Below are 20,716 nucleotides of genomic sequence, written 5' to 3' on the forward strand. Positions count from 1 at the left end.
TCTTAGTGCGTACGATCTTATATCCTATATTTTGTACTTACTATATCATGGTTTTCAGTATAAACTTTATAATTTTTCCTAGCTGCATAATTTTCTATCCAGCAGATTTACCATAACTTAATAATTATGTTGTTTTTAGTTTGCCAGAGCACTTTGGTTTTCCAGTGTTTATATTTTAAAAAATAATTTTTTGTCAGAATACTAACATTTGTGTTATGAAATAGTCCTCTTTGTCCCTCATGTGTTTCTTTTTTCTTTTTTTTTTTTTTTTTTGAGACGGAGTTTTGCTCTATCGCCCAGGTTGGAGTGCAGTGGCTCGATCTCGGCTCACTGCAACCTCTGCCTCCCGGTTTCAAGCAATTCTCTGCCTCAGCCTCCCAAGTAGCTGGGATTACAGGCGCCTGCCACCACACCCAGCTAATATTTGTATTTATAGTAGAGATGGGGTTTCACCATCTTGGCCAGGCTGGTCTTGAACTCTTGACCTCATGATCCACCTCCCTCAGCCTCCCAAAGTGCTGGGATTACAGACATGAGCAACCGCACCCAGCCCGCTTATGTTTTTCACCTTGCATTCCATATTAATATTGATACATGTTTATTTTTGTTAAATGTTTTTGTTAAACCGTGTATGTTTGGCCATCTTTTTTTTAACCTTCCTTATATTTTTTTGGATGTATCCCTTATAGATGCATATAGGTAGATCTATTTTGGGGGCATGGTTTTGATACTCAATCAAAAAAATATTTTAATAGGGAGACGTATCACTTATCTTTATTGTGACTATTCATATATCTGATTTTATTTCTGCCATTTCGTTTTTTTATATTTCTTACATTCTTTTGTGCTTTTATTTTTCTTTCTGAATCTTTCACTTCTGAAAATGTCCTTATTTATCTGCCCACTTATGTAATAATTTGGCTGACAACAGAATTGTGGTGGGTTCGGTATCATTGATTCTGGATTTTGCCGTAGGGGAGTACAGTGAGTCAGGGAAGACCCAGGTTTACTTCCAGCTCAGGGCCCTGCATCTCTACCTGCCATGCCTATGCCAGGCCACCATGTATCATCACTATTGTATATATGAGTAACCTTTGTGATATAAACTTAATTTTATTACAAAACGAAACCCTATATGTTGATGCCTACCCCTCTTAATATTGCTCACATAACTTTGAAAAATTAAAAACAGTATTTGTTTCTGGCCAAGTAATTAAGACTATGATCTAATTGTTCTTTTCATGCCAGTCTCTGACCTCTGACCAACTATAGTCCCCAGGGTAATGGTTCTTCCCTTCCCCTGCTTTTACATCCTCCACAGCATCCAACCCTTCACTGAGCATATTACAGAGCTCAGTAAATGCTTATAGATTGATTGGTTGATTAAAGATAGGATGAGGTTGCCTATTAAAGGGTTTCTGATTTGGTACCAGAAAAAAATTTTAAATTCAGTTTAAAACAGAAATTCGCTAGACTCTGCACAGTGGCCAAAGCTGCTTTTTCATAATGTTTAAATTCTTATTTTCATATAATTTCAGACCCTAGCACTTTTGGAAGAAGAGGAAGATATAAACCAAATTACAGATTACTTCTCCTATGAACATTTCTATGTTATTTATTGTAAATTCTGGGAACTAGATACTGATCACGACCTCTACATCAGCCAGGCCGATCTGTCTCGATACAATGACCAGGGTAAGTGATTCTGTAGATGCTAAGACTTAACCATTTTAAAGAGTTATATAAATTATCACTACTCATTATGAGAAATTCCCATTTGCTAAATTCTAAACCTAATCAAGTCCTCTCTACAGGCCAATAATTTTTAAGAGGGGATGAGTGAAGATAATATAATTTTTTATTAAATTAATAAAAGGCCAGATGTAGGAGAAGGAGTTTGGAAGTAAGTAGCCAATCACAGTCTTAGTTTTGATAAAGCGATGAGTCTTTATACTGGTGTGTATTTTCTGATGATGAATTGAATAAGATCCACACCTGTGTAAATCTGTTTGAAAGAGAATACGTATACACCTTTATAACCCTTCCCACTTAACAATATTTCTATAAAAAGCCAAGCATGAAAATAATGTTTCTAACTTGCCAAGTTTTATTTTCAAGGATTCACAAAAATTTACTTTTGGAAATTTTGTTCCAGAAAGATATGTCTCTGCAGATGAATTTTGTGTGCTTTCTTTGTCAGAAAACAAAAAATTACATATCACATGATAATACCTTTTTGCTTCATTTTTGCCAGCAGTAAATCTAGAACCTATTGCCTACTGATTTAATATCCTTGTTTTTTTTGAGACAGCGTCTCACTTTGTCACCTAGGCTGGAGTGCAGAAGCATGAATACGGCTCACTGTAACCTCAGCCTCCTGGGCTCAAGCCATCCTACCACCTCAGCCCCTAAGTAGCTGGGACTACAGGCATATGCTACCACACCTGGCTAATTTTTTTTGGTTTTTTTTGTAAAGATGGTGATATGGTTTGGCTGTGTTCCTACCCAAATCTCATCTTGAACTGTAGCTCCCATAATCCCCACTTGTTGTGGCAGGGACCTGGTGGCAGGTAATTGAATCATGGGGGTGGGTCTTTCCCATGTAGTTCTCATGATAGTGAGTAAGTCTCATGAGAGCTAATGGTTTTATAAAAGGGAGTTCCCCTGCACATGCTCTCTTGCCTGCCACCATGTAACATGTGCTGTTGCTTCTCCTTTGCCTTCTGCCATGATTGTGAGGCCTTCTCAGCCATGTGGAACTATGAGTCCATTAAACTCTTTCCATTATAAATTACCCAGTCTCAGGTATGTCTTTACTAGCAGCATGAGAACAGACTAATATAGTAAATTGGTACCAGTAGCATGAGGCGCTGCTGTAAAGATACCTGAAAATGTGGAAGGGACTTTGGAACTAGGTAATAGACAGAGGTTGGAACAGTTTGGAGGGCTCAGATAAAGACAGGAACATGTGGGAAAGTTGGGAACTTCCTAGAGACTTGAACGGCTTTAACCAAAATGCTCATGGTGATATGGACAATAAAATCCAGGTTGAAGTGGTCTCAGGTGGAGATGAGGAACTTGTTGGGAACTGGAGTAAAGGTCACTCTTGCTATGCAAAGAGACTTGGCATTTTGCCCCTGCCCTAGAGATCTGTGGAACTTTGAACTTGAAAGAGATGATTTGGGGTATGTGGTGGAAGAAATTCCTAAGCAGCAAAGCATTCAAGAAGTGACGGTGCATAAAAGTTTGGAAAATTTGCAGCCTGATAATGCAGTAGAAAATAAAAACCCATTTTCCGGGGAGAAATTCAAGCCCACTGCAGAAATTTGCATAAGTAATGGGGAGTCAAATGCTAATCACCAAAACAATGGGGAAAATGTCTCCAGGGCATGTCAGAGACTATCATGACAGCCCCTCCCATCACAGGCCTGGAGGCCTAGGAGGGAAAAATGGTTTTCTGGGCCAGGCCTGGGGCCCCCCCTGCTCTATGCAGCCTCTGAACATGGTGCCCTGCATCCCAGCTGTTTCAGCTCCAGTCATGGCTTAAAGGGGCCAACATACAGCTCAGGCCGTTGTTTCAGAGAATGCAAACCCCAACCCTTGGTGGCTTCCACGTGGTGTTGGTTCTGTGGGTACACAGAAGTCAAGTACTGAGATTTGGGAACCTCCACCTAGATTTCAGAGGATTTATAAAAACACCTGGATGTCCAGGCAGAAATTTGCTGCAGGGGCGGAGCCCTCATGGAGAACCTCTGCTAGGGCAGTGTGGAAGGGAAATGTGGGGTTGAAGCCCCCACAGAGTCCCTACTGGGACACTGCCTAGTCTGGAGCTATGAGAAGAGGGCCACCATGCTCCAGGCCCCAGAATGGTAGATCCACCAATAGGTTGCACCATGCACCTGGAAAAGCCACAGATACTCAATGCCAGCCCATGAAAGCAGCAAGGAGGGGAGCTGTACCCTACAAAGCCACAGGGGTGGACCTGCCCAAGGCCATGGGAACCTGTCTCTTGCATCAGTGTGCCCTGGATGTGAGACAGAGTCAAAGGAGATCATTTTGGAACTTTAAGGTTTAATGACTGCAGTATTGGATTTCGGACTTGCATCGGGCCTGTAGCCCCTTTGTTTTGGCTGATTTCTCCCATTTAGAACAGGTGTATTTACCCAATGCCTGTATCCCTGTTGTATCTAGGAAGTAACTAACTTGCTTTTGATTTTACAGGCTCATAGGTGGAAGGAAGTTGGGTTGTCTCAGATGAGACTTTGGACTGTGGACTTTTGAGTTAATGCTGAAATGAGTTAAGATTTTGGGGGGACTGTTGCAAAGGCATGATTGGTTTTGAAATGTGGGGACCTGAGATATGGGAGGAGCCATGGTTGGAACAATATGGTTTGGCTGTGTCCCCACCCAAATCTCATATTGAATTGTAGCTCCCATAATCCCCATGTGAAATGGGAGGGACCAGGTAGGAGTTAATTGAGTCATGGGAGCGGGTCTTTCCTGTGCTGCTCTCATGATAGTGAGTAAGTCTCATGAGAGCTCATGGTTTTAGAAAGGGGAGTTGCCCCACACACACACGTGCTGCTGTGTAAGATGTACCTTTGCTTCTCCTTTGCCTTCCACCATGATTGTGAGGCCTCCCCAGCCATGTGGAACTGTGAGTCCATTAAACCTCTTTCCCTTATAAATTACCCAGTCTCAGGTATGTCGTTATTAGCAGCGTGAGAACAGACTAATACAGATGGGGTTTCACCTTGTAGCCCAGGCTGGTCTCAAACTCCTGAGCTCAAGCAGTCCATCTGCCTTGGCCTGCCAAAGTGCTAGGATTACAGGCATGATCCACCATGCCCGGCCCGATTTAATATTAACTAAGCACCAAGATACATTGATTCATTGTTCTCTGATAAGATTGTCCCTGTTCTGTCCTTAAATGCCTTCTCAGGCACTGTTGATTTTTAAATGGTACTTTAGCTTATTAGATATAGCAGAGTATGAATCTTAAATAAATGCGTTGAATTTTGTTTTTTTTTTTTTGGTATGGCTGTTACTAATGGTATGCATCTTAAGAAAAGGCTCATCAGGCAGGGGGCAGTGGCTCATGCCTGCAATACCAGCACTTTGGGAGGCCACGGCGAGTGGATCACTTGAACCCAAGAGTTCGAGACCAGCCTGGGCAACATGGTGAAACCCTGTCTGTACAAAAAATACAAAAATTAAAAATTAAAAAATGTTTTTCAAATGACAAAATAAATACAAATATTAGTCGGATGTGGTAGCACATGCCTGTAGTCCCAGCTACTCAGGAGGCTGAGAAGGGAGGATCTCCTGAACCTGGGGAAGTTAAGGATGCAGTGAGCCATGATGGTGCTGCTACACTCCAGCTTGAGCGACAGGGAGACCCTGTCTCAAAGAAAAAAAAAAAAACAAAGGTTTGTTGTATATGATGTCAGGTTTCATAGAGCTTTGCGTATTTAAGAAAGAAAGTTGGCCAGGCGCGGTGGCTCACGCCTGTAATCCCAGCACTTTGGGAGGCCGAGGCAGGTGGATTACTAGGTCAGGAGTTCAAGACCAGTCCGACCAACATGGTGAAACCCCATCTCTACTAAAAATACAAAAATTAGCTGGGTGTGGTGGTGCGTGCCTGTAATCCCAGCTACTCGGGAGGCTGAGGCAGGAGAACCGCTTGAACCCAGGAGGTGGAGGTTGCAGTAAGCCAAGATCACGCCACTGTACTCCAGCCTGGGTGACAGAGTGAGAAGGGGCCACTGAATACTCCATAATTATCCACTCACCAGACTGTCCCTAATGAGACAACATAGAATAACATGATCTTCAATTTTAGGAAGCTAAACCTTCCCAAGCTAAAAAATGCCTTTAAAAAAAGATTTTGGCTTTACAATTAAATATCCTTGCCTTCCCTATATAGCCCTCTTTTTTTCTATCTAGTACAAATTAACCCCATAAACCAATGTTCAGCAAAATATAGAAGGTCTTTATATAAGCTTTGGTGTGTGGCCAGACACAGCTGTGCCAATACACATATTCCCAACTTTCTCTGGCCAAACCAATTTACCTTTATGCTAACTGTACCTAACTATGTGCAGAAGAATTCGATGCTGATAGCTGCTAAGTCCCTAATGTCCTTATCGATGTCCCTGAAATTTTAGTGTGTGTGCCATTGCCTGGGGCATCTGTTAAAAGAAAGAACAGGCTGGCCATGGTGGCTCACGCCTGTATTCCTAGCACTTTGGGAGGCTGAGGTGGGCAGATCACCTGAGGTTGTGAGTTCGAGATCAGCCTGACCAACATGGAGAAACCCTGTCTCTAATAAAAATACAAAAAAATTAGCCAGGTATGGTGGCGCATGCCTGTAATCCCAGCTACTCGGGAAGCTGAGGCAGGAGAATCACTTGAATCCAGGAGGCGGAGGTTGCAGTGAGCCGGGATCACACCATCGCACTGCAGCCTGGGCAACAGGAGCAAAACTCCGTCTCAAAAATAAATAAATCAATCAAAGAACAGGTCTCTAGTCGTGTCTCTCTCTCTTTCACACCAACATGCTAACTTAAGCCATGATTGTCTCTGTGAATAAAACTTCCTGATGGAATTTCTAAAAATCTTACGTTATATCATGTTAAACCCTGGGCTTTTATAAAATGGGAATATAAGAAAAGTATGTTTGTAGTGTGTTTGAGTCACTTTTAAAAAAACTACTTGAAAGCATTCTCCATTGTTTTAACTTTGTTTTGTTTTATTTTACATTGTTTTAGGAGCTTACACAATCAGTTCCCCCTTGAATTTAGTTTAAGGATAAAATTTGTCTTGTTTATAGGAAAATTGGTCTCATTGGATAAGATCAATACAAATCCTATATATTTTTGTCTTAGCTGTCAGGATGTTCAGACCTAACTTAGCATTCAACTATATTAATACTTCCCAGATGTCAGCCACATTCATTTGCCTATTTTTTTAATTATTTTAAAATTATGCGTAAATAAAAATATACTCACATTCTCATCATGGACGATGGTTATGGTTTAGCTTGTAGCTAGTGAAAAGCAAATTTGTGAAAAGTATTGCCTTTATGGTGCGTGTTTCTAACTAGCTTTGTAATATTTTTTTAATCTACATTTAGCTTCATCAAGCAGGATTATTGAAAGGATATTCTCTGGGGCAGTAACAAGGTAAGAAAACGTTTAATGCTGTGTTTAAAAATGAACTACAAGTAATACCATAACGATCTCATTTTAGCAAAGCTTTCTGAATAATTTGGCAGTGCTGTTGGACCAAATAATATCCTATAACATAGTTATGGCTTAATACAAGACAGTAATTCTTTTTTAAAAAAATAATTTCAACTTTTCTGATTCAGGGGGTACATGTGCAGGTCTGTCACATGGGAACACTGCGTGATGATGATATTTGTTGTATGGAGGATCCTGTCACACAGGCAGTGAGCACAACACCCAACGTCCCTCAGCCTTCACTGTGCTCACTCCCTACCCACTTCAGCAGTCCCCAGTGTCCATTGTTCCCATCTTTATGTCCATGTGTACTCAATGTTAGCTTCCACTTACAAGTGAGAACATAGGGTATTTGGTTTTCTGTTCCTGTGTTAATTTGCTTAGGATGATGGCCTTCAGCTGCCTCCATGTTGCTGCAGGGACATGATTTCATAATTTTTATGGCTGCATAGTATTCACTGGTATATATGTACCACATTTTCTTTATCCAGTCTACTGTTGGTAGGCATCTAGGTTGATTCCATGTCTTTGCTATTGTGAATAGTGCTGGATAAACGTACAAGTACATGTACCTTTGTGGTAGAATGATTTATTTTCCTTTGGGTATATACCCAGTAATGGGATTGCTGGGTCGAATGGTAGTTCTGTTTTAAGTTCTCTGAGAAATCAACTGCTCTCCACCACAGCTGGACCCATTTACATTCCCACTAACAATGTATAAGCATTCTCTTTTCTCCACAGCCTCACCAGCATGTGTTACATTTTGACTTTTTAGTAGTTGACATTTTGACTGTTGTGAGATGGTATCTTGTTGTGGTTTTGATTTGCATTTCTCTAATGATGAATGATGTTGAGATTGTTTCATGTTTGTTGGCTGCCTGTATGTCTTCTTTTGAGAAGTGTCCGTTCATGTCCTTTGCCCATTTTTAGATGGGGTTGTTTTTTGCTTGTTGATTTAAGTTCGTTACAGGTCTGGATATTAGACCTCTGTTGGATACATAGTTTGAGAATATTTTCTCCCATTCTGTAGGTAGTTTGTTAAATCTGTTGATAGTTTCTTTTGCTGTGCAAAAGCTCTTTAGTTTAATAAGGTCCCAATCATCAATTTTTGGTTGTGTTGCAAGTGCTTTTGAGGACTTAGCCATAAATTATTTGCCTAGGCTAATGTCAAGAAGGGTATTTCCTAGGGTTTTTTTCTAGGATTGTTATAGTTTGAGGTCTGATATTTTAGTCTTTAATCCATTGTGAGTTAATTTTTTATATGTTGAAAAGTAAGGGTCCGGTTTCATTCTTCTACATATAGCTAATCAATTATCCCAGCACTGTTTATTGAATAGGGAGTCTTTTTCTCGTTGTTTTTATCGACTTTGTCAAATATCAGATGGTTGTAGGTGAGCAGCTTTATTTCTGGGCTCTCTATTCTGCTGCATTGGTCTGTGTGTCTGTTTTTGTACCAGTACCATTCTGTTTTGGATACAGTAGCCCTATAGTGTAGTTTGAAGTCAGGTACTATGATACCTCTGGCTTGGTTGTTTTGCTTAAGATTGCTTTAGCTATTGGGGCTTTGTTTTTGGTTCCATATGAATTTTAAAATGGTGTTTTGTTTTGTTTTGTTTTCTTAAAAAAAAAAAACTTGTCTGTGAAAAACGACATTAGTTTAATAAGAATAACATTGAATCTGTAGATTGCTTTGGGGAGTATGGCTATTTTAACGATACTGAGTCTTCCTATCCATGACCATGGAATGTTTTTCCATTGGTTTGTGTTATCTCTGATTTCTTTCAGCAGAGTGTTGTAGTCCTACCTGTAGAGATTTTTCACCTCCTTGGTTAGCTGTATTCCTAGGTATTTTATTTTATGTGTGTATGGTTATTGTAAATGGGATTGCATTCTTGATTTGGCTTTCAGCTTGAATGCTATTGGTGTGTTGAAATGTTACTGATTTTTATACATTGATTTTGTATCCCGAAACTTTAATGAAATTGTTATTAGTTCTGAAAGCCTTTTGGCATAGTTTTCAGGCTTTTCTAGGTATAGAATCATGTTGTCAGCAAAGAGAGATAATTTGACTTTTCCTATTTGGATGTGTTTTATTTCTTTCTCTTGCCTGATTGCTCTGGCTAAGACTTCCAGTACTATGTTGAATAGAGTGGTGAGAGTGGTCATCCTTGTCTTGTTCTTGTTCTTAAGGGGATTGCTTCTAGCTTTTGTCCATTCAGTATAATGCTAGCTGTGTGTTTGTCATAGACGGCTCTTATTATTTTGAGGTATCTTCCATTGATGCCTAACATGAGTATTAATCCTATATCTAAATACAGGTAACAGTATTTTATCCCAGTGATTATTTGCATTCATATTAAAAACCAGATTTCTTTTCTTCATATTTGCAAATGCCTTCTGGTTTTACCCTCTAGGCCTTTGAAAATAAGATAGGCTGTGGAAGGGTTGCCCTTTATGAGGCATTTAGCATTATAATTTAAAAAAATTTTAACTGACATATTACTTTATTTCTTAGCCTATCATCCTGATAAATGGTTCTGAGTAATTGCTCAGGAAATTTTATAACCATGTGTTTTCTTCAGGGGAAAAACAATACAGAAAGAGGGAAGAATGAGCTATGCAGATTTTGTTTGGTTTTTGATCTCTGAAGAAGACAAAAGGAATCCTACCAGGTATGATTTCTGAGTTTCCTTTGCCAAGATGTTAAACACATGCACAAAGCTTGAAAAAGTCATGGTGCATATTATACCTAGTGAAGCCAACTCAACCTGGCAATACTAAGATGAATTAGACTTAGTTTCTTCCGTCTCGGAGCTCTCCGTCTCAGGAGATTGGCACTGAATCCATGTTCATGGCATATCAAGAGAAGTGCTGTTACCCACAGAAACAAAGGTGAAGTGACATGTAAGCTGATGACAAGTAGGGCTGGTAAGCATTCATGTGGAATATGGGAATAGATGCTATGAATTACTTGTTTTATCATCTTACTGGTTAAATGGTAAACCATTACTATTAGAGAGGGAAAGCAAATTGTGGATGACTAGTGTATAAGAACACATCCTCAGTCTGCCAGTTGAAATCATCTATGCTTTTCCTTGGCACTCCCAGACATACCTTGATTGGAGTTATTAATGTACACATTTCTTTCTTTCCATGTCTTGTTTAGGCAAAAAATCTAGATGCCTCGCTTCTTATCCCTGCTTTGTGTAACACAACACACTGTAGTTTGTGCTCAGTACCAAGGGAGGGAGGGGTTATAGACCTTGATGGTACTTGCAGGTATAACTAACTCAACTATCTTAATATTGGTTCGAAAAGTTATCTAAATGTTGTATATGTCCAGGTGTGGTGGCTCACATCTGTAATGCCAGAACTTTGGGAGTCCAAGGCAGGAGGGATTGCTTGAGGCCTGGAGTTTGAAACCAGCCTAGGCAACATAACAAGACTCCATCTCTACAGATAAATGTTTTAAATAGCTGGGAATGGTGATGCACACCTGTTGTCCTAGCTACTCGAGAAGCTGAGGCAGGAGGATTGCTTGAGGGCAGAAGTTTGAGGCTGTAGTGAGCTAGGATCATGCCATTATACTCCATTCTGGGTATAATGAGCAGGACACCAACTCTAAAAAAATAAATGTTGAATATATTGTTTAGAAGATGTTGAAATAAAAATAAGTCATTTCTTGGAGAGCTTGTTAGATTATTTTTAAATAACTTTGTTTTCCATTTCAAAAGTAATAATTTATTTAGAAAACATGAATGAGCAGAAGAAAAATAAATTTTAATACCAGTAATTTTAATACCCAGAAAAAAATATTAAAAGTTCATATATATGCTACTCCTTTTCATATACAGACAGAGTAGAGTATCTCTTATCTGAAATTCTTGAGATCAGAAGTGTTTCAGATTTTGGATTTTTTTCAGATTTTGAACTGTTTGTTATACTTACCAGTGAGCATCCCAAATCTGAAATCCAAAATGCTCCAGTGAGTATTTCCTTTGAGTATGAGTTTTGAGTGTCTTGTTGGTACTCAAAAAGTTTTGGATTTTCAGCTGGACTGCAGTGGCTCACACCTGTAATTTCAGCACTTTGGGAGGCTGAGGTGGGCAGATCACCTGAGATCAGGAGTTCGAGACCAGCCTGGCCAACATGATGAAACCCTGTCTCTACTAAAAATATACAAAATTAGCCAGGTGTGGTGATACATGCCTATAATCCCAGCTACATGGGAGGCTGAGGCAGGAGAATTGCTTGAACCCAGGAGGCGGAGGTTTCAGTGAGCTGAGATCGCACCATTGCACTACAGCCTGGGTGACAAGAGCAAAACTCCATCACGAAAAAAAAAAAAAATTAAAGATCTAAATGAAATGAAGACATCCCATGTTCATGGATCATTGTTAAGATGGCAGTAATTCCCAAACTGATCTACAGATTCCTAACAAAATACTAGTTACTTTGAGTCAAAAGCTTTTTTTGGTTTTGATGGTTTTTATTTTTTTTCCAGAAATGGAAAAGCTGAATATTGAATTCCTATGGAAATACAAAGGGACCATAGTAACCAAAACAATGCTGAAAAAGTACAGAAAAAATGTAGGACTCATACTTCCCTATTCCGAAATATTTCACTACAAAGTGAAAGTAAACAAGACTGTGTGGTACTCGTATCATGATGGACATAAAAATAAACAAAATTGAATTGAGAGTTCAGAAATATATCCTCACATATATGGCTAATTGATTTTCAACAAGGATGCTGGATGCCAAGACGATCCAATGGGGAAAAATACAGTGTTTTTAATAAATAGTGCTGGAACAACTGGATATCGTACAAAATAATATTAGGTTGGTGCAAAAGTAATTGTGGTTTTTGCAATTTCTTTCGGTGGCCAAAACTGCAATTACTTTTGTACCAACCTTACCTTTGGACCCCTAGTTCACATACTACAAAAATTAAGTCAAGTGGATCACAGCCCAAAATGTATGAGCTAATGCTATAAAAAATTTAGAAGAAAATAGAGGAGTAAATTTTCACGACCTTGGTTAGGCAGTTTCTTAGATGTGACACCAAAAGCATAAGCATCAAAAGAAAAAGTCGATGAATTGGACTTCATCAAAATTTTAAATTTTTGGCTGGATGTGGTGACTCACGCCAGTATTCCCAGTACTTTGGGAGGCCAAGGCAGGTGGATTGCCCGAGCTCAGGAATTCAATACCAGCCTGGGCAACATGGTGAAACCCCGTCTCTACGAGAAATACGAAATGTAACCAGGCACAGTGGCACGCGCCTGTGGTCCCAGCTACTTGGAAGGCTGAGGTGGGAGGATCACTTGCGCCTGGGAGGCAGAAGTTGCAGTGAGTTGAGATCACGTCACTGTACTCCAACTTGGGTGACAGAGTAAGACCCCATCTCAAAAAAAAGAAAAAATTAATACTTTTGTGCGTCAAAAGATATGCTCAAGAAAGTAAAAAGACAACCCACAGCATGGAAGAAGATATTTGCAGATTATATATCTGATAAGGAACTTGTATCTAGAATGTATAAACACTTACAACTCAATAATAGAAAGACTGCCCAATTTAAAAAATGGACAAAGGATCTGAATAGACGTTTCTCAGAGAAGATATATGCATGGCCAATAAGCACATGAAAAGATGCTTGACATCATTAGTCATCAGAGAAGTGCAAATCAAAACCACAATGAGATACCACTTCACACTAGGATAGTTATCAAAGAGTCAGATAATAACAGGTGCTGCCAAGCAGGTGGAAAAATCGGAACCCTCATACATTACAATAGGAATGTAAAATGGTGCGGCCATTACGGAAAAGTCTGACATTTCCTCAAATGGTTAAACATATCATATGACCTAGCAATTCCACTCCTTAGGTATATACTCAAGATATATGAAAACATGTCCACACAAAAACTTGTACACCCATTTTCATAGCAGCATCATTCACAACAGCCAAAAGTTGGGATCAGCCCAAGATAAATGTGGTCTATTCATATAATCAAGTATTATATGGCAGTAAAGAGAAATGAAGTACTGATACATACTACACACGATTAGATCTTGAAAACCTTACGTGAAGTAAAAGATGCCAGTCACAAAACACCACATACTGTATGAATTCATTTATATGAGTTGTCCAGAATAGACAAATGTATAGAAACAGCAAATAGGTTAATGGTTGCCTAATCCGTGGAGAGCCTGTGGTGAAATGAGGAATGAGTGCTAATGGGTATGGAGTCTCTTTTTGTAGGTGATGAAAGTGTCCCTATATTAATTGTAGTGATGGTTATACAACTCTGTGAATGTTAAAAACCCTTGAATTGTACATTTTAAAAGGAACAATTATATGTGAAATATATTTCGGTAAGCCTGTTTAAAAAAAAGACTTAAAATACTAGAAAGTATGTTCTGTAAACAAAATGGAATTAATGTAGAAATCAGTACAAGAAAGACAACTGGAAAATCTCCACACACTTGGGTATTAAACAACACACTTCTAAATAATCTGTGGATTAAAAAGGGTGACTTAAGGGGAATTAAATATTCACGAAGTAATAAAGGAATGCTGCAAATAACATATACATACACAAATATGGTGACCTCAGTGAAGTGGACCAATTTCCTTTAAAGTCACAAATTAATAAAACTCACATAAGAAGAAATACATAACCTGAATAGTCAGATGTCTATTAAAGAAAATTGAATTCACAGTTTAGAACCTCCTGAAAAAGAAATCTCCCAGCCCTGATAATTTAACTGTATTCTTACAGTCATTTGAAGAAGAAATAATACCAAATTCTGCACCACGTTTTCCAGAAAACAGAAAGGGGAGGAATAATTCCCAATTCATTTTATAAACAAAACCAAACAAACACATACCAGAGAATAAAACTACAGACTGACATCCCTCTTGAATATAGACCCAAAATCAGTAACAAAATACTAGTAAGTCAAGGCTTAGTTCCTCAAACTTTCAGGTCCCTCTTCCAGAATCTGCAGATGCCCCAAGGGAAAGATGGTCCCAAATGCTAGGTGCCCCTCTCTGGATTTTCTTCTTCTAGATCTGGATACCATAATTCTTCACTGCCCTGTTAATTCTCCAGCATCTTTGAACTGTTTTTTTTTTTTTCTATGGGGGGAGTTCCCCTCAATTTCCTCAGTGGAAGGCATGATCCTACTTAGGTAATCATTAGCAGAAGTGGAGCTCTTCAGATCAGTTTTTCACATCATGAGATCCATAACTGGATTCTTATAGAATGTTACCAACAAAGGTTTTTTGAGTCAAAAGCTTTCTTAGACCTCCTTCTTTGGTGCTCATTTTCTACCTTGCATGTTGCCTTTCTCCTAACAGCTCACATATTGAGATTCCATTCTTTGCCGGTGACTAGTATTTTATATGTAATGGCTTATTTAATCCTCATATCACTATGAGTTGAGGTGTCAGTGGTCCCATTTTTCAGTTGATGAAACAGAAGCTCTAAGAGACTGTGCAGCTAGTAAGTGTCCTAGCTTGGATTCAAACTCAGGTTTGTATCTCTCCCAAACCTGGACTCTACCACTATATGGCCTGTCATCCAGATGCCATTCATTTGCATGTCTACCTTCTTTCCAAGTAGACTGTAGACTCCCTAAAAGAGAGTTCTTTTTTGTGTCATGAAATTGCTTATTGCTTAAGAGAATCAAAATTAGGCCAATTATATAAGAAAATAACTACTGATTTTGCCCATTGATACTTGTTTCCTTAGTTTCTAGTGGCGCTTACTAGGTACCCTGCATGTTATTCTTAGTGGTTCACATTGCTTTACTAAAGCAGAGTGTGAGCAGAAAATAGTGTCCACCATTTTGGCAAAAATGTCAATACAGATGCTCCTCCACTTACAGTAGGGTTACATCCTGGTAAACCCAGCATCACTTGAAAATGTAAGTCAAAAATTATTTAATACACCTAACCTACTGAACATTATACCTTAGTCTAGCCAGCCTTAAATGTGCTCAGAACACATCTTAGCCTACATTTGGGCAAAATCATCTAGCACAAAGCCTACTTTATAATAAAGTATTGAGTATCTCATATAATTTATTGAATACTGTACTGAAAGTGAAAACAGAATGATTGTATTGGTACTTAAAGTGCAGTTTCTAATGAGTGCATGTGGCTTTCACACCATTGTAAAGTCAAAAAATTCTAAGTCAAACCATCATAAGTCGGGGACTGTCTATAGAATGAAAATCAAACTCTTATTTAAGAAAATGGAACAGGCACCACTTTGCAGAAATCGGGTTTCTGGCTTATGAATTACATGGGTTGAAAAAATGAATTTTGTAAAAAAAAGTAATAAATTCACTAAGGTGTGATTAATCCTGTGTGAAATACTACATACGAAATTAGGATCTAGAGTCTTTCCTATGCCTGGTAACAGAGGTAGATATGGGAAGAATCTGGGTAGATTGTTTTCTGTGGACAAACTCTTGCAAACCCTCTTTTAGTATGTCCTTTAATCTCTCTGTCCTGGTTTTTATCATATTCTGCTTCTACCTTAGTCATCTGGCTAGGTGTCATCTCCAGGAGCTATTTCATTCACCTTTGTTATGCCTAAGGGCACTAGGCCAGTGCTTTTCACAGTAGTAAATAATAAAATATGTATATTGAATATGCAACAGAATATACATTTAATTACTGCCTAAGCAATAATGGAGTTTCCAATAACTTTCTTCTTGAATAGCATACAGGAGTTTATATTAGGGGTAAGAAATCACTGGCTCAGCACTTAATTGCCTTCAGTCCAAGGAAAGGACAAGAAGTAATCTTAACTCATGGCTGTAGTCCCAGCTACTTGGGAGGCTGAGGCACAAGAATTGCTTGAACCCAGGGGTGGGGGAGGAGGTGAGGAAGGTTGCAGTGAGCTGCAATCGTGTCACTGCACTCCAGCCTGGGCGACAGAGCAAGACTTTGTCTCACAAAAAAAAAAAAAAGTAATTTTGTTTGTCTACAATTTTAGAAATATAATTTGTCATTAATATCATTATGCTTTGAAAAACCAAATATTGGTGGTAAATATAGCAGAAATCTAACACTAGTGCTCTCTGGTCAGTTATTCCTTCTGTGTTTTCTGTTTTCCAATTTTCCTACAATAAATAGTCAATACTTTTAGGCTCTGAGAAGATCAGTTAACTTTGGTAAGAAAAAAAAAGAAAAAGAATCTGCATTGAAAGAAACTTTAGAGAGTATCCAGTACTTTCAATAAGAAAATACCCTCTGAACATGTCCTGCATGTATTATCCATCCAGCCCCTGCTGCTAAACTTTTCAGGGACAGGTAACTATCCACCGAGGCAGCCTGTTCATTTTTCTCTTTTGTTCATTGATCCTTATGGTCTCCAATATTCAGAGAATTATATCTGATTGATCTACCACATCTTTCAGATATTTAAAAGCAGTTATGTGCCTTTGGCAAATATTCAGGCAGTATATCTATCTTTGCATTCTAACTTTCTTTCTCTCTTATGGGCTATTAACAAAGAACTGAAGGGTATGCTTTAGCTTTATTTATTTTAAAGAGAAGATTGTCTTAGTTCTTAATTGAAAATGCAAGTAACTAAAGTATTTCAGTTTCTATTTCACAGTAAAATAAGTTGTCTTTCACTTCAGTCCTGTTAAATCCTTGGTCAAAATCAAGATTTACTTTATTCCCTTTTGCCTGATTTTGGTTCTCTTAAGATAAGTAATGAGGAATTTCAAGACACAAAGAGATCTTAGAGGCCAGAGGCCACTCCCCTGCCCCTTTTGTACTAAAACCATTATTACTTTAAAAAAAAAAAAAAAAAGTCCCAACAGTGTAACAACCAGGTATTATTACATGTATTGCAGCCCTCTGCTTATGAGATGTAACTCTTCAAGGTTTTCGTCACAATCAGGAATAGTTTCACAGTGGGGCAGCATTCTGCCCCTTTTATATTCTGAAAGTAGATATGATATGACTGAACCTCACCATAGCCAACCTATTACCTCACATTCATTAGGTCCAATGAATGTCCCCCTTTGTTCTTTAATAATAACGTTAAACATCAAGTTGATACAATTTTTAAAATATATTTCTCAAAAAGACTTTGCCCAGTCTGGGCAACATAGGAAGACCCAATCTCTACAAAAAGTTTTTAAAAAATTAGCCAGGTGTGGTGGTACATGCGTCTGGTCCCAGCTACTCTGGAGGCTGAGGCAAGAGTCTCACTTGAGCCCAAGAGGTTGAGGCTGCAGTGAGCCATGATTGCAGTACTGCACTCCAGCCTGCGTAACAGAATGAGAGCCTATCTCAAAAACAAAAAGTAAAAAACTTTTCAAGTATTACATGTTCAATTTTTTGCAATAATGTAAACTATATCTTTCTCAGAAAAGGTACACACAGATCTTAATGTGACTTACTTGAAAACAGTCAACAGTTACAACTTATTTTCACTTTTCTCTCCCCAAAGGAGATTTTCTTTTAACCATTAAAGGTGCGGTTCTTAATATGGTTTCAGGCCTACAAGTGGGAATTTGAACAGCAGTCTCCTAGAACCTTCTCTTGAAAAGTTTTACTTTGCCATGAATTTGTGGTTCTTTAGAAAAACATTGTTCCCTATTACCAATTAATGTTGTTGGCTTCATAAAGGAAATGAGAAATAATAACAAAGTATTAGAAACTGGAAAGCAAATAAACATAGCAGACTGCCTGAATCCTAAGCCAGCTGAGGGAAAAACCAAGAAGCAACCAGATATACCCAGCAAAACCTGCAGACATTCAGGATTTGGGGATACTAGGAACCTTCGAAGTGGGGGTGGGGTAAAGGTAAAGCCAAAAACAGGAGAGTTTATAGAAAGTTTGTTTAAATGAACAGTTGATCTTCCGGTCATGTCCTCTACTCTAGCATAAAACGGGTGCTTTATTCCCGGAAGAGTGTAAAACAGAGGGCCTCCGGACTGGGGAGCATTGGGCACAGTTGAGATGGGAATGCGATCTTGAAAACAGATAAAATGAGTGTGTGCATACTGAATGCTGAGACGCCCAGTCTTCATTCCTCACTCAGCTAACAGAATGCTGCCTACCTGCCCTGAACCTCCAAGCAAGAAACTGAAATGCTTTTCTGGGGAACTGACCTGCCCAAGAATAAAGACCTGAAGATTCGACACTGGGTCATCCCCAAGGAAAAAACCTAGCCCATTCATTTTACAGTAAAGCCCAGAGTCAACAAACCCACAGATCAGAACCTCCAATCAGCTTTTTAGCACCTACTCTCAAATATGAGCAGAGAACAGAGGATCACTAGATACCTGAGTAAAGCCTCTTGCACAAAAGATAAAGGCCAGACAAATAGAGGGGGAAAGATAACTTGGATGAAACAGACTTTCAGAGAAAATAAAACGTTAACAAGAAAAAAAACACAGTGATTAATATCCTCAGAGAGATATGAGAAGAAATTACAGTACAGGACATGAACAGAATGATACTTTTTATGAAAGGAACATTCAGGAAACCAAAAAGCTCTGAGCAATCAAAACTACAATAGCAGAAATAAAAAAAGAATGTTTAGAAGATAAAGCTGTGTAACCCTCCCAGAAAGAAACCCCCTCCCCCAAAAAAGATGAAGCAATAGGAAATAGAGACAAGATACAAAAATTGGAGAAACAGGTCAAAAAAATTTTAACGTAACTGGGAAATGAAATATGGTACAGGCCACATAGGTAATTTTAAAATTTAGCCACAATGGAAAAATTTAAAAATAGGTAAAATTAATTTTGTTGTATATCTGTTTTGTATTTGCACTGAGAAAACATCTCAAATTTGATTAGCCATATTTCAGATGCTCAAAAGGCCACATGTGGCTAGTAGCTATACCATTACTGGGCTATGTAGATCTCAATAACAGTTCTTAAAAAAAAGGAGGGAAAGGGCAGGGAAGAGAGATACAAACATTTTCAAGGACTGAAGGATTCAGTTTCCAAACTGAATAGGCTCTCAGAAAAGCCCAGCCAAATAGATGAGTTAGATCTCAACCAAGGCCATCATGATATTTCAAACTACTAAGGACTCAGAGAAACCTCTGCAGGCTTCTAAGAGGCAAAAAACAAAATGGGTTATAGTCAAAGGAATAGATACCAATAAAGCTTTAGTATTGTTTATCCATCAATACTGGATAAACAATGGATCAATACTTTTTAAAGTATGAGGGAAAAGGCCAGGCGCAGGAGCTCACACCTAAAATTCCAGCACTTTGGGAGGCCAAGACAGGAGGATCCCATGAGGCCAGGAGTTCGAGACCAGTGTGGGCAATATAGTGAGACCCTGTCTCTACAAAAAAAAAAAGAACTTTTATTATTATTATTATTAAAAATTAGCCAGGCTAGGCGCCGTGGCTCACGCCTGTAATCCCAGCACTTTGGGAGGCCTAGGCGGGTGGATCACCTGAGGTCAGAAATTCGAGACCAGCCTGGTCAATATGGTGAAACCCCGTCTCTCCTTAAAAAAAAAAAAAAAAAATTAGTCGGGCGTGGCAGCAGGCACCTGTCATCCCAGCTACTTAGGAGGCTGACGCAGGAGAATCGCTTGAACCCAGGAGGCAGAGGTTGCAGTGCCGAGATCACACCACTGCACTCCAGCCTGGGCAATAGAGTGATAGAGTGAGATGCCATCTGAAAAAAAAGAAAATTTAGCCAGGCATCGTGGCATGCACCTGTAGTTCCAGCTACTTGGGAAGATTGCTTGAGGCCAGGAGTTCAAGGCTGCAGTGAGCCATGTTGTGCCTCTACTCCAGCCTGGGCAGCAGAGTGAGACCCCATCTCTAAAGTTAAAAAATCTGAAGGCAAAACACCACAAACCTCTAATTCTGTAACTAGCCAAAATACCAACCATATTAGAGGGTAGAAAAAAGGCATTTCAAAGACCCAAGATCTCAAAAAATATACCTGCCATGCTCTTTGATTCAAGAAGCTACTAGAGAATGCGCAGAGTAACAAAATAATGAGGAAACAAAGAATGAGGAAAACGCGAGAAACAAGAAATAGGAGAAAGGTGAAAGGAATCCCTGGATGAAACTAAGCGAGGCCTAGAGACTAAGCAGCCCAGATTAGAGTAGGTCAGAAGGAAACAAGGAAGACTTCATCAAGAACATGCAATTGACAGAGCACCTCATGGGACTGAGTGTGGATTTAGACAACTGGCAGAATTTGGGTGTTGAATTAGTAGCAAGTACACAGAAAACTAAGCAAATAGATAAAAGAAAAATATAAAATTATAAATTCTGAATGTTGAGCAAGTTAACTGTATTAAGAGGATGAGAAGGGCATGTAGGTAAAGTGGTGACAAATTATAAAAGAACTAAAGTTCAACTTTCATAGTGTGAAATCTACTTTTTGTTTGTTTGGTTGGTTGGTTGGTTGGTTGGTTAGTTGGTTTTTTTCTTGAGGCGGGAGTCTCATTCTTT

At 38.9% G+C, this 20,716-nt stretch overlaps 1 protein-coding gene across 4 annotated transcripts in view; it reads left to right on the forward strand.

Annotated features, from left to right (window-relative positions):
- The window catches only part of PPP2R3A (protein phosphatase 2 regulatory subunit B''alpha), a 184,923-nt gene that overhangs the window by 117,912 nt on the left and 46,295 nt on the right, over window positions 1-20,716 (forward strand). For all 4 annotated transcript variants that reach the window (XM_024245015.3, XM_054552663.2, XM_054552664.2 and 1 more), the window contains 3 exons: window positions 1,539-1,695; window positions 7,136-7,184; window positions 9,827-9,916. In XM_024245015.3, coding sequence (XP_024100783.1) covers window positions 1,539-1,695; window positions 7,136-7,184; window positions 9,827-9,916 — 296 coding nt within the window. The remainder of the gene's footprint in view (window positions 1-1,538; window positions 1,696-7,135; window positions 7,185-9,826; window positions 9,917-20,716) is intronic.

The sequence above is a fragment of the Pongo abelii genome, chromosome 2 (assembly GCF_028885655.2).
Source record: "Pongo abelii isolate AG06213 chromosome 2, NHGRI_mPonAbe1-v2.0_pri, whole genome shotgun sequence".
In the NCBI taxonomy this organism is placed as follows: domain Eukaryota; kingdom Metazoa; phylum Chordata; class Mammalia; order Primates; family Hominidae; genus Pongo; species Pongo abelii.